This window comes from Magallana gigas, chromosome 10, assembly GCF_963853765.1.
Source record: "Magallana gigas chromosome 10, xbMagGiga1.1, whole genome shotgun sequence".
NCBI classification, from domain to species: Eukaryota; Metazoa; Mollusca; class Bivalvia; order Ostreida; family Ostreidae; genus Magallana; species Magallana gigas.
The window spans coordinates 26,765,330-26,779,350 of NC_088862.1; the positions used below are offsets into that span (position 1 = coordinate 26,765,330).

The 14,021-nt window shown below is 34.9% G+C and overlaps 1 protein-coding gene across 1 annotated transcript; it reads right to left on the bottom strand.

The window, feature by feature from the left end:
• Positions 1–1,612: 1,612 nt before the first annotated feature.
• Positions 1,613–6,913, bottom strand: LOC105319289 (tripartite motif-containing protein 2-like). The gene is made up of 2 exons (XM_066074127.1): positions 6,852–6,913; positions 1,613–4,228 (listed from the first exon to the last, which is right to left on the bottom strand). Exon 2 carries the CDS (start codon positions 4,226–4,228, stop codon positions 2,507–2,509), a length of 1,722 nt encoding a protein of 573 aa, XP_065930199.1. The 5' UTR covers positions 6,852–6,913; the 3' UTR covers positions 1,613–2,506.
• Positions 6,914–14,021: the final 7,108 nt, after the last annotated feature.

Genomic DNA, 14,021 nt, shown 5'->3' on the forward strand with positions numbered 1-14,021 from the left:
TGTTCGCGGTTTTGTTTTTGTGCTTTTGGTGCGTTATCACTTAATTTTCTCTTGCGAACTTTTTTCGCCACTTTTTTAATGATCGTTCCCAAGGTGTTCTTACAAGGCCATTTATCTTGTTTTGTGTTGATGGTCCCTGTCCTATCCAGACCGGAGCCCCATTTGTCGTTGTAGGTGGTTTCCACGAACGTGGTAGATTGTTTAGCTGATCGTATTTTTTCTTGAAACAGTTTTACTTGCACGCTTTTATTTTCAATAATTTCTTCCATCACTGCCTCCTTAGTGGCGTTCCATTGTTCGTTCGTTTTAATTTTTTTCCCGAGTCGCATAGCTGAGAGAGCGTCTTCCGCAGCTGTTATTTTACTCGCAGCATCTAAATCACCACAACGAATCGCTTTGGTGTATTGAAACGCATGTTCGGCGGATTTATGTTTGACGCCGTAGATATCCAATTCGCACGGGTAAAAATTAGACAGAACGTCTTGTGATCCGCTGAATGGAGCAATATGCTTCTGGACTTCATAATGTGGACATTCTTTCTGTCCCGGTAAATGACCAGGCTTTTGACATACTTTGCAGCAAGAATCGTTCTTACATATTGATTTTGTATGACCTGTTTTCCAACAGTTTGTGCATTGAAGTATGTGGTTGTTCTTTGGTTGTCCAAAGTGCAATATTTTACAACGAAGACCTGCACATGTATTAAATTTCGGAAGACTTTCTCCTGAAGTTTCACTTTATTGTCAAAGACATTCAAGGCCTGAAAACATCAACACGATCGGATAAGTGTAAAAGTGTAGTAGGTCTAAGACCCATCACATCAGAAATTGATAAAAAGAAATTACTGTTTTTTGAAAAACTGTGTAATTTTTCCCATGACATATTAGTAAAAAAAATATTCCTCTTCAGACTGTTTACATATTTGAACGACAAGCAAGATAAATCGTTTGGATATGTTAAAGATATATTCTCAATTCTTCACAAATATTCTTTAGACCAATATCTTACTTCTTATTTGGAAACAGGTATCTTCCCGAGCAAAACTGAATGGAAAAAAATGATAAAGTCGGAAATCTTCCGTTACGAAAGTCACCAATGGACTAATCGAACAATTCATGATTCGGACTTTACGAGATTTATCATACTCCATAATGGAACAGGCTTACCAAGAATCTGGAAATTTGCGTGGTCGGCACAACAAAGTAATGTAATCAAAGTTATAACAAAACTCTGGACTATTACCCCTACAAGAAATATAAGCACCTGTCAACTATGCAACACTCAATACACAGACATTTTTAAGCATGTTGCTTGTAGTTGCGCGTACTTCTCCACAAACAGTGACATTTTCTGGAGTGATATTATTAACTTCGATCTGGGCATTTGTAATGAACTTTGCGCTCTTGACGAGGAGGAACTGTACACATATCTATTGGGTAAAATCCCAGCCACCCCATTATCGGAACAAAATGAAAAAAACTCATACTTTTATGTGGAAACTATCTTATTAAGGTATTTGCAATATATGAAAGAACAGTAAAAAATACACAGTAGTCATGTACATATATATTTATATATTTATTACTATCGTTGTAATTTTTTTCTGTAACCACCTCACTGAATTTATTTAGCACGATATATTTCACCTTTCAATTATAATACTCACATGTTCATGCTTGTTAAAATATGTATATATATTTTTTTGTATCTCTTTATAAATATTTCATAATTGTTGTATAATATGCATGTTTGATTTTGTTCAATAACATACATTTCATGTACTCTCTGAAAAGAGGAATAAAATATTGAATGAATGAATGAAAGTATTTCACACCTAATTATCTCATGTTACCTGTGCGATATCAATTATAGCTGAACAGATATAAGGACTGTGTGTTTAGTCGAGTATGAAATAAAAATGATCTGAGAAAAGTTCACATGCAGTATTTAGTAAACTTGTAAAACATTTGATAGTTAGTTCTCATTCACCGTGAACACGGTAAGAATGTCGATTTTAAGATATGTAAAGTGCGGAAGTATTCTTCCAAATCCAAACGGACAGTTATCGGCAAGTTTATCCCTTAGATCGATCCAAGAGTGTAACACAAGGGTGTCTGAAGTTATGGATAAATCTACAACACCAAATTTGAGCAAAAAACGTGGTTCATATTCGACCTATTCACCCAGGGACCGAGCCATAATCGCTCTTACAATAGTATTTTGTATTAATACGGAAATAAAAACGCTACAATAGTGTAAGTTTTGTTCTCTAGTTTACGTTCCCTAAGGCAAATCCGGTAAAGATATGGTTTTTTTTTGCGGTCTAATGTAATTTACTGGTATTTAATTGTAAATTCTTCAGCTATGAAATTAATCCTATTATAAATATTAGGACCATACACTCACATGGTTAAGTGAATGCTATATATATGTGTATTTCAATAAACACTATAGATACCAAAAGTTGAACACTATCACAAAGTTGTTGTTATTGGATACGTAATGTTCACTGTAGATACTTGTACACTGTCAATGTGTTGGTGTGACGTCGTCCCACAATAAGATTGTTCTCATCATCCACACTCACACTATGGAGATCCTTTACCCCTTGTTGTTTTGTGAGTAGTAGACACAAAAACTGACCGTCCTGATCCAGAAGATCAACTCTGTCACTGAAATGATTACACACCATGATGTGACCCAGAACATCAGTACATATTCCATAGGGAGAAAACAGTGACACCTGACCTGTGTACGAAAACCTGTGTTGTCCTGATTTATCCACCACCACTATAGTCTTTTTGATTGAATCTGATGTACAGATATCACCATTGATGTTTTCTGTGATGAAGTGTGGATAACTATACATTTCCTGACCTTTATTGTTCCTCAGTATGTTCTGTATTTCTCTCCCTGTCATGTTGTACCTGGTGACTTTACCTTTTTCCATCTGCATCCCCACCAAAATGTCCCCGTTGATTTGGGAGGAATGTATGCTGAGTGGTCTCCAGTTTCGTGTTTTAATGAATTCAGTTATTTTATTACCCGAAGTAATCCTATTGATGATTTTATTGTCTCTGTCTGTATAGATCAGATCCCCTTCCTGTGTGACTGTATGGTGGCCTTCACCTCTGCAATTGATTTGTATCGTATTAAGCTGATTCCCCTGTCGATCAGTTTGAAAAAGGTTACCACTATCACCACTGACCCAGAGTCTGCCTGATATACCCAGTGATACATGACATACGTTATCAACACCTGATACTGTGAACTCCCTGACCTTAGTGACAGATGGCGACAGGAGCAATGTTTGTTTAACGTCAGACTTTCTCTGTTTTACTGTAGGTTTCAATTGTGTAGAGGCAATCTTAATCGTTTCTATCTTCTTGTTCTCTGGTTTAGAATTGGGAGCAGTGATTTTACCCAGTAGTTTGGCGACATCTTCCTTGCTGTATTGACCAGCAGTAAATACAGGTGGGACCTGTTTGGATGTCTCCGGTATGGATCGTATGATCAGGTCTTTTGACTTGAGAGCAAATGTTAATTGTTCTATATTTGAAGGAGATAGGTAGCCATAATATGTTTTGACTAAGTCTTTGAGATAATTTATATAGGCATCAATTTCTTGGTTTTGTCCATTTAATGTTTCTAATATTGACTGTTCTATTTTGTTGGTTTGTTCTATATTACCTGATGTGACTGTGTCAACCAGATTTTTCAAAGACTCAGCTTCAGCTTTAATGGTTTTTCTTAAACCCTCCATAATCTTTTTTATTTCTTTGACATCTGCAGCAATTTCCTTTTTCAAGTTTTGAGAAGTAGGCTCCAAATGATTTCGAATTTTTGCAATTTTTTCATGACATAGTGTAACCTTTTCAGCAAAGACCATTTCTAGGTCAGTAAACACGTGACCGCGATGTTCTTTTGTAGTTGCGCATTTGTAACAAAGGGGAATTTGGCATTCCTCACAGAGAAGAATCAGAAGATCAATGTCTTTTGTGGAGTGAATCTTGCATTTCTCCACAGGAAGCTGCCGCTTTCGTTGTTTATAATGGACCACTTCGTGGTTCTTGGTTTTCTTATTCTTCTGATGCTCATTTTTGCATTGTTCACACATTTGTTGGTGACAATTGTTGCAGTAAAACTGGCAAGAATTCTCGCAGTCTTCAGTGCCACACATTAAATAGTGCTGGGCATCAGGTGGTATTTGGGATTCAGATAATGCCATCTGAAACAAGAAAAGTACATTTGAAAAATAAGTTGATAGAATCTGTACCATTTTTTTTGCTATCAAAAATTATAAAGGAGTCCCCCACCCCCATCAAGATAAAGGTGAAAAGGCAAGTATAAGCACATGTCTAACCTTAAAACAGTAAATATGCATTTTGGCATCTAAGTCACAATTTTATGAATTTGGGGCTGAAACATTTATTTTGCATAACCAATTTTTCTTTAGCTTGGTATCTCTAGTGCTTAACAGAATCTGAATATTTTACATTAGCAAGGTACATAAACATGCGTGGATCCAAACATTTTTTAAGTGGGGGGAGGTGTGGTTTCGAGGAATAAGTGTGTATGCTGGTTTGTGTGTGTGTGTGGGGGGGGGGAGGGTTGAGGCCTATTGTTGATAAATCTATGATGACTTTGATAAGTTTGAATTTTCTAAAAGGGGGAGAGGGGTCCCCGCTACCTTTCCCATTATCAATCGCGCCAACACGTTTCGGCCCAAGATGTTTCGCGCCATTTGATTATGTGATGAATATCATAGATTTTGTACCATTTTGTAATATTCCAATCCATCCAATAATTAAAATATGTCTGATATGCCTAAAATCTTACACAATAAAAAGACTTCATTGAAATAATCAGGGGGGGGGGTGGGTGGGGGCAACGATGTCTCTTTAACTTGACATTGAGAGTGTCTCTAAATTAGTTAAATCACCTTAATTAGAAAACTGAATCGTAGGCTTAATTATGATTGCCGAATAAACACATCTGCACCTATTTGATACAATTAATTAATCTATTGGTTAGTTTGCAACAATAGATATGCTAATTTTTAAAGAAATTGTTTTAATAAAGTCAATATTAACCTTATATTATAAAACATTGCAATAAATTGACAATGTAAAATATGTGTCAAGGCGAAGGGTCTTTCTATAGGGATGAATGGTCATTGCGCGAATTGATAACAGGAGCGAAACGTCCCGGTACCCTTTCCCGACCCCCCTTTCTCCTCCATCCCTTTTGCAAATCAAATTAACGTTAGGACTTATTAAAGGGCATGGTTACGATTTAGGTAACAAAAAATGTTCCGAGTTTGATATTTACAATGCTTCAGAAAGGCATTTTTGATAGACAACCGTACTTTTAGTGTCATCTGTTGAGTTATAAGCAAGTTACAGAGCTTGAAATTCTTCGCTATGTAAACAAAGCGTTTGTTTACATTTTAAACGTTGAAGTAAAAATTTCGGTTTTAAAACGAATGTGTTAAACGTTAGAAACTGTTTATCTATGCTTAAAATGGAAATGCAAATAAGATGGACATTTTTTTAACTGGTATATTGAACCTATGTAAACAAAAACAGGGCACGAGCATTGTTTACATGTTAAAGAATTGTGAGCCCTGTATCTTGCTTATAACTCTTCGAATGACTCTCAAAAATTTGATCATTAGAAATACTTTTCTAAAGCATTGTAAATAATATAAACGGAAAAATAAAATTTGACCAAAATCGGACCATGCCTCTTTAACACAATAAGAACATCGTGCGTCTCCTTTGTTTGTGACCCAGATTATTTGGTTAAAAAACAGTTTATTTGTAAACAAAATAGGCTTATTGCATGAGCCGCTATAGTCTGTCCCAAGATATTAATGCAACACATTTGGACGATTTTTATTAAAAATACACATACATGTGAAAGAAGTGCAATTGAAATAGTTGAAGGGGATATTTTCCAAGATAATTTCATCGACACATTATCAACTTTCACTCTGAAAAATTCACAGGAACGAAAACAGATTCCTTACGGAGATTTATAATGGGGAATGTTTACATCTTTTCTCCATTCGGAATACACTCGGAATACATCGCGCTATTTTTCAACGTTATCATCTGGGCTTGCTGCAATACAAAATCTCCGTAGATATCACATATTTTTAGCATTTTATTAAAACCTGATAAGCTAACAGGGGCGTTTCGACCGAGAAATCTTGGAAATTGTTCATACTTTTGAATGAACATCGTTTGAATCCTGAGGTATTTATAAATATCAAGCAATTAAGCCAAATGTGAATCCAGAATATCTTGGGACAGAGTATAGTAGAGAAAGCAGATCAAATGACTACTACTTTCGTACTTTCGTTTCAGTAATTCTTTAATAAGAACTAGCAAAGTCCATTGTTCATTGGCATATAGTATTTTGGGAATGGATCCAATATTATTTTATGGAATATGCCAAATTCTGCACTGTAACGAAATATCTTAGCTTACCATGTGACCCTATCAATGCACCCCCCCAACCATGCACTGCGCATAATAGTTTCCATTAATAAATCAAATATGGACTTATGAACACAAAAAACAGCCTGTGTCTCGTTTGTTTGTGAACCATGTCATTTAGTTATAAGTAAAAAGTTTATTTGTAAAAATAAAAATAAAATATTGTTTGAATGCATAATGCAGATATCTTTATGTTAAAAAATGGCCACTACTTTCGGTTCAGTATTAAGAACTGACATATAGGTCTAAACTTGTCCATTGAGTTATAATATTCTGAAACTAAATCCAGTATTACGTACGTTAGGGAATACTTCTAATTTTGTACAGTTATGAAATATTTTAACTTACCGTGTGACCGTATCAATTTCATTGAAATTATATCGCATGGATGACACCCTTGGCAACTCAGATTAATCTAGTAGGAATCAGGACATCTCGTCCCCAAGACAAGTCGCCCCCAGTACAACCTAAGACAACTTGTCCCCATTTTGGGACAACAGCTACATGTAATTGTATTCAGGTCGAAGTCGCTCCCGCGCAACAGAATTTTGTTGTGAAACATTAATATCCATTTTACAATTTTATAATGATAAGCATTATTCTTCACTCTGTCAGAATGAGTGGCGATCGACGATGGTAGTTGATACACATAATGATCGACATGCCCTTATTTTGATATTAATGACTTTGGTTTAAATTAGGCGATTGATGTCTGAAAAGGAATTCTATTTTATTAGAAAGCTATTAGAATCCTTAAGTATAAATATGAAAAAATCTATTGTTTTTAATTGTGAATTTAGTTTAAGTTTGTTCGTGTGTATAACAAAATGTTGTCATTAATTAAACTTCATATTATTTTCATGCAGTGCAATACAGTATGGGAATCCATATAAGACAGGCAACTGTAAGCTGCCAACTGCTATCTGATTATACTGCCAACTGCTTATAATTACTGTCAATATGTGCTAAAAATGTGATATAAGCACTGTCATCAGATATTTACACTGTAGCCATTTGACGCGCAACATGCCTAGGTTTAAGATTTGAACAAATGATAAACTTAAAAGAAGCACTGTGGCTGGAAACGGCTTAGAAGAAATAGTGCACAAATTATATAAAATCATACAAAGATACATCAAGTGGTTCATGCATCACAAAGAATTTCTTTATGCTCTTAGTACGAAATCCCCCCCCCCCCGTTAAACCCGTCTAGATCCGCACTTGTTCTGGTTTGCAAGTCAGTAACTATATTATAAAGTACAGTCATTTGGGGTATAATTTTGAATCACTTTTTACAACTTGGTTTCAAAATACACAGGGCGAAAAACCATCTTTAAGCAAGTCCTTAAAGGTGGCTTAAAGGTGACTTAAAGGAGCTTAAAGGCTATACAACCTTTAAGCCGCCTTTAAGTCACCTTTAAGCAAGTGCTTATAGGTCCTTAATGTCCAAACTTCTTTAAGCTACCTTTAAACCACCTTTAAGCCACCTTTAAGCATCTTTAAGTGGCATTTACGCTCTCTTTACACTGCCTTTACACTGTCTTTAAGTGGCCTTTAAGTCAATATTGATCAAGCTGAACAATAAAAATTCTTTATAATTTTTTGGGGGTTTCAAAATTATTGTAGGGATGAGCGCAGTCTCTGTATCTTAATATGTGCATAAAACTAATTAAAGTATGTTTGTTTCCTATTATAAATTAATCGGTGAAAAATCTCTCTCTCTCTGTCTGTCTCTCTGTCTGTCTCTCTCTCTCTCTCTCTCTCTCTCTCTCTCTCTCTCTCTCTCTCTCTCTCTCAGTTCATCCGGTTATTAAACAACATAAAGATAATGAACCAACAATGCATGATTTAATTTGATAATCGGTTTAAGGTTTGTATTTTTTTTTCAATTTTCATTATTTCTAAGGCTAGATCTGCTAGATTCATGTTAAAGATGAAAAGACTCTCAACTGCCTTTGTTATATCGGGCAGGATATTACTGCTTTGTTTGTCTAGACATAGTTTTGTTCGTTTGTGTATATCTAATTAGAGTCTATTGTTTGTCCAACTTAAGAAAACCCCTGGAACTAACACAGAATATACAAGATATACACAACAGTTGTGTCGTGTGCCCAGGTGCATGTTTGTGTATATCTAATTAAAGTCTATTGTTTGTCCAACTTAAGAAAACCCCTGGAACTAACACAGAATATACAAGATATACACAACAGGTGTGTCGTGTGCCCAGGTGCACGTCAGGGTTTCTAAAGGCGTTGAATCTTAGTATGTACGAGTATACGATAAGTCTAGTGAATAAAAGTTAATTTACATTTGTAATTCATTTTCAAAGTATTATTTCCTAGCTCTGGGTTTCAAAAATGTTACGTCTACAAATTAACGATACATGTATGTGAGGGTAAAATCTTGAGGCTAATTAATTAATGTACCGGTGATCATAAATAGGGGTTGATTATTTAAATATATGTATAAGGGTAAATATGTCAAATATACCCGGCCTGGCACATCATACAATTGTATGTACAAGTCATTTGCAATTGCCACATGCAGTAAATACGTCACCGGTAATTGGTAATTTTGTTTGTTATAGAATTGATAGTTTAAAAATCAGGTACATACAATTACATGTAAATATTTAAACATATTAGAACGGCGCCGCGATCATGAAAACCGGGAAATTGCGGGAAATTGAACAAATACCCTAATAGTATCAATGCATTTAATAAAAGAAATGATTTCATTTTCTTTCTTACATTTTTATAGCTATAAATTAGATGAACGTATATCTACTCGGTTTAAATTTATTAACTAAGAAAGCCTACTATAGTGAACCTAACGGTTTCCATTTAGGTATAATATATTTTTGTTCACTGAAGACCAAGTTCCGTATTTCATTCTAAATACATGCATGCATGTAATTTATAAATTAGATATAATTGATTGTTACAAACTGAATGGTTTGTCAAAATCTTTTCAAATAAACACATTCAATACAGTGATTCAATATCCACTGATATATAGGATATAAAAACGCTCTTATATATGTAAGTTGCCGTGGCGCAGAGGAAGTGTGGTGATGCTAGTAAACTAAGGGTCCCAGGTTCAATTCTCGCCGTGGCCCGGTTTTTTTGTGTTTTTTTTTTCATTTTTCTTTCCAGAATAAAACCGTTTTAATACCTTTTCTTTCATAAAGTAAATACATTTTGTTGGAAATTAAGCACAATATTGAATTAAATTTTTTTAATGGCTTAAAGGTGGCTTAAAGGTAGCTTAAAGGTGGCTTAAAGGTGGCTTAAAGAAGTTTGGACATTAAGGACCTATAAGTTGTCCTTAAAGGTGGCTTAAAGGTGGCTTAAAGATAGTCTTTAAGCTGCCTTTAAGCCTTCTTTACGCTTTCTTTAAGCCACCTTTAAGCAACACATATAGCTTAAAGGTGGCTTAAAGATCGTCTTTAAGCTACCTTTAAACACCTTTAAGCTATCTTTAAGGAGGACTTAAAGATGGTCATTCATCCTGTGATATGATTGGGTGTTTGGTATCAACAGAAAGGCGATCGGGTCAAAAAACATATCAGTACTAGTGTCACAAAATATTTGTATCTTTGAAGTACTTATGACACCCTCACTTTAGTTAATTGCTGGAACCTTACCTCCGGGTATTTCGAATTAGTCCCTAAACAGGCACAAAACAGTCCGATAAAAATATTAAACTAGCAAATTAGTTCATATTACTTACCTACAGTATAAGAAATCATTATTTTAGTTAATGCTTTTGACTAAGTTAAATTTAAGTAATAACTCCCATTATATGAACCGCCCGTACAGGCTATATGAAACGTACAGACCAGTATTCTTCACCATTTTATACAATGTATATTTTCTGTTCGCTAAACACAATTTACAAAAAGGCATCTTTTCAAATCACGTTGCAAAATGGAAAGAGTAATAAAGCTTTATCTACGATATATATGTACCATTTAGCGAATGGTTACAAACATAAGGGCATAAGGGGCCCCATTTCACATTTTTCCAGACTTCCTACTAATGATTCTGACATAGCATGCGTATCTTTAGCAAAGAATCGTACTTAATTCTGGTTAATTGTAAAAAGCTAATTGCATTTGCCTACAAACTGTTAACACTGTTTTATAATAACCTAGTCTGCGTTTCTTAAATAATTGGTTTGGCAAAGAAATGTCAATCAGCTTGACATTTTAACACATCTTATACAGCAAAACTCGGTTATAACGAAGTCACTGGGACCTAAGAAATTACTTCGTTATATTCGTAATTCGTTATAACCGTATAAGAAATTCATTAAATTTACATAGCTGGGGATCTAAGATGACTTCGCTATATCCGTGAATTCGCAATATCCGTGTTCGTACTAAACGAGTGTAACATTTTAAAAGTTAATTTGAATGAGTCTTCATGACAAGTCTTACATGTACCCACCCTACCAAGGCCACAGTTTCTCATTATATCCATTGCACCTAATTGCATGCTTGATGTTCACCCAGAAGTAGAGGGGAAGATTTGAAAAATTGTGGTGCAGGTTATTTTTTGACTGCACATGTTTGGCCCATAGGAGATACAGGGAGTAATAAATTTCGTAATCATCACAAGATAGACAACATATTTAGTCAAATTTGGGCAAGTACGTAGATTTTGATATGAGGTAAACAGAAATGAATATCCAATTATTATGAAAAATGAATGTAATTTCAGATATTGTCACGAATTTTCCGTCATAAACATTGCCGGAATGGAAATAGAGGTAAGGAACGAAGGCTTTCGGAGCCTCTCCGGTGGCTTAATGACTTTCAATGGGATAAAGCCCTATTATAAAGCCGTGGGGGAAAATCTACTACATGTGTAGCCATTTTCCCGGGAAGAGCTGCCATACATTGGTAGCATTTTTTTTCGGGAAGGTAGAGAATTGACACTATATTTAACATCTGTACAAAGAAATACTGGGAAAAAACTGTTTAGATATATGTGGGTTATATAAAGGATATACGGATTGTGGCGGGGAGGAAAGAAGAGGATAAAACGTACGCTCAACTAGGACCCCAGGTCACCTGCTTATTCACAACTACCAAATCTGTGCACCCCGCTACAAAATGTAGTGCATTACATCCGCAAAGTGAAAGTAGAATAACTCGTACCCCTCCCCCACCCACCCCGTAGACTTTTTACTGATACTTTAATATAATGGTAAAATAATTTGATAATAAATTACATAAAGTGACATCTGATGTCCGTAATGGAAACATGCCAAAACAGTTTTGTATGAAAAAATATCTGACAGTTTCAAAGCCCGTTAGTGCCGAGGACTGTCTGATATTTTGTTCAAACAGAGCTGTTTTCGAGATATATTGTACCGAAACACTGCTATTGAATTTCATTGTCGATATACCTGACACTGTGAGACAGTCTGATTTTGACGGATATCAGTACTGTAACCACGTGTAACGGTCTTATTTTAAGAAGCTCATTCATATCGGACTGTACAGGTAAAATTTTAGACTGCTGAAACAAAGGAATGACATCAAATGTGTGTTTTTATTAAAGATACATCATATAACAAAGGCGACCTTATAACCTCTAGCTAACATCTAGTCTCTTTATTGTCATTACGGAGTAGGTGTTTCCCTGTCTACAGGTGGTGTATTAGGGTTGGAGTTCACCATTTCCCTCCCCTCGCTCCACCCACCACTTCCCTGGATTTTCACTCATCAAATTCAAAACCGATTCAAATTGCAAAAATAAACATAGTAAATACGGACCTATTGTGAATTGCATCTGAGAAATCCCCCCCCCCCATCCTTTAACGACATAAGGAATAAATGTGATCGAAATGTGTACCGTGTTTGCTTATTAATAAAATCAAAGTCTGAACTTTTGTTATCAGTAGATTAGGGTAAACATTTTTCACACACCACATGTTTAACCTGTTATCTCTTTACAGGTTATACAATATCTGGTCTCACTAATCATATACAATATATGGTGAACTCTGGTTTTCGTATTCATTAACATCTTTCTGTGACACATGTTCCCTCTAATAATTATGTTCTTCCTAATGAACAATATAAATATGGTACATGTTTCTCGTCTTGTAAAATGACATAAGATAACCTCTGCATCTGGTATCCATATTGAATTTCAAAATATTACATTGATTTAGAAACTAAGATGACCTCTGGTTTCCTAATAGACATCCCACTTAAGGTGACATTGGTCTCTTTACAGTGGATGCATTCTGCATGGAAATTCTCCATCTTGCAAAAGAAGGTGACATCTGGTCTCTGTATTGATTAACAATTTACTACAATAATTTAGGTCTAAAGGTGACCTCTCCTCTCCTTATTGATAATTTATTAAATTTGACCCCTGGTCTCTCTTCAGTGGATAACTTTAGTCTCTCTAAAGTGGATTACTTTGATATATCCACCTTATAAAATGATATTTGGTGACCTCTGGTCTCCTTTTTATTCAACAAAATTATTACGACACATATCTACACAGCAAAATGTGGCACATGTGTTTCGCATATGTTGTGATCAAACATACGTATAACTAATGTGTTTCATATGTTAATGATGCGTGATTTTTCAACACATGTTAAACATGAGTTCAAAAACATATGGTAAACATGTGTGTATAAATGTATGTATACATACACACATTTGTAACATATGTTACTTGTTCCCATGCGTTATACATATGTTATACATGTGTTTTTGTGTTTTTAATGTGTGTTTTTTTCTATATGTATTTAATACGTTATTTTGAGATACACGTGTGAAGAAAAACTTTGCCATTATACATGCGCGGATCCAGAAAAAATTTCAAGGAATGAGGGGGGGGGGTTAAAAAAATACGGTAATTGTGTCTGCCGGGGGGGGGGGGGGGTCCGAGGTATATTTGCGTTAATGTTTCTATGTAAATCTAATAAATAAGTTGAGTTCTTAAATTACAGCGATAAGGTATAGAAGGTATAGATATAGACCTTATCAGAAGATTATAATAATAAATTCATATTTCAGAGGTTCAAAATATATATGCTCGTAAGTACACATACATGTACACTTTATATGTTCATGTTTGCCAATGTCGTTTAAGAGGCTTCAAAGGCAAAACAAAACCAAACCCATCAGATCATCCTTAATATTATTTTGTATATGTATGCATATATATGATATATGTCTTTATCTATTTACTTAAAAATATATTCATTATATAATTCAACAATATTATCGAATCTGTGTTGAGTTGTGTCTGTAGTACAATTGCGGTCAACCATGCGTGCTACTTTTTCCAACATGGAGGGCATTAACTTAAGGTATACCATCTAGTGACGAATACTTTTTAAAAAATTTTGAGCTTTTCTCGTAATACCGTCATCAAATCTCTCCCCACCAACAATCATCCCGTCTTTAGTGTCTAGCTCTAAAAATAATGTATACGTAGTGTAAATGTGTTTGTATAATAAATCCTAGGGCTATACTACAGTCTT

Coding starts and splice junctions, on each gene's coding strand:
- LOC105319289 (XM_066074127.1), bottom strand. CDS start 4,228: ATGGCATTATCTGAATCCCAAATACCACCTGATGCCCAGCACTATTTA.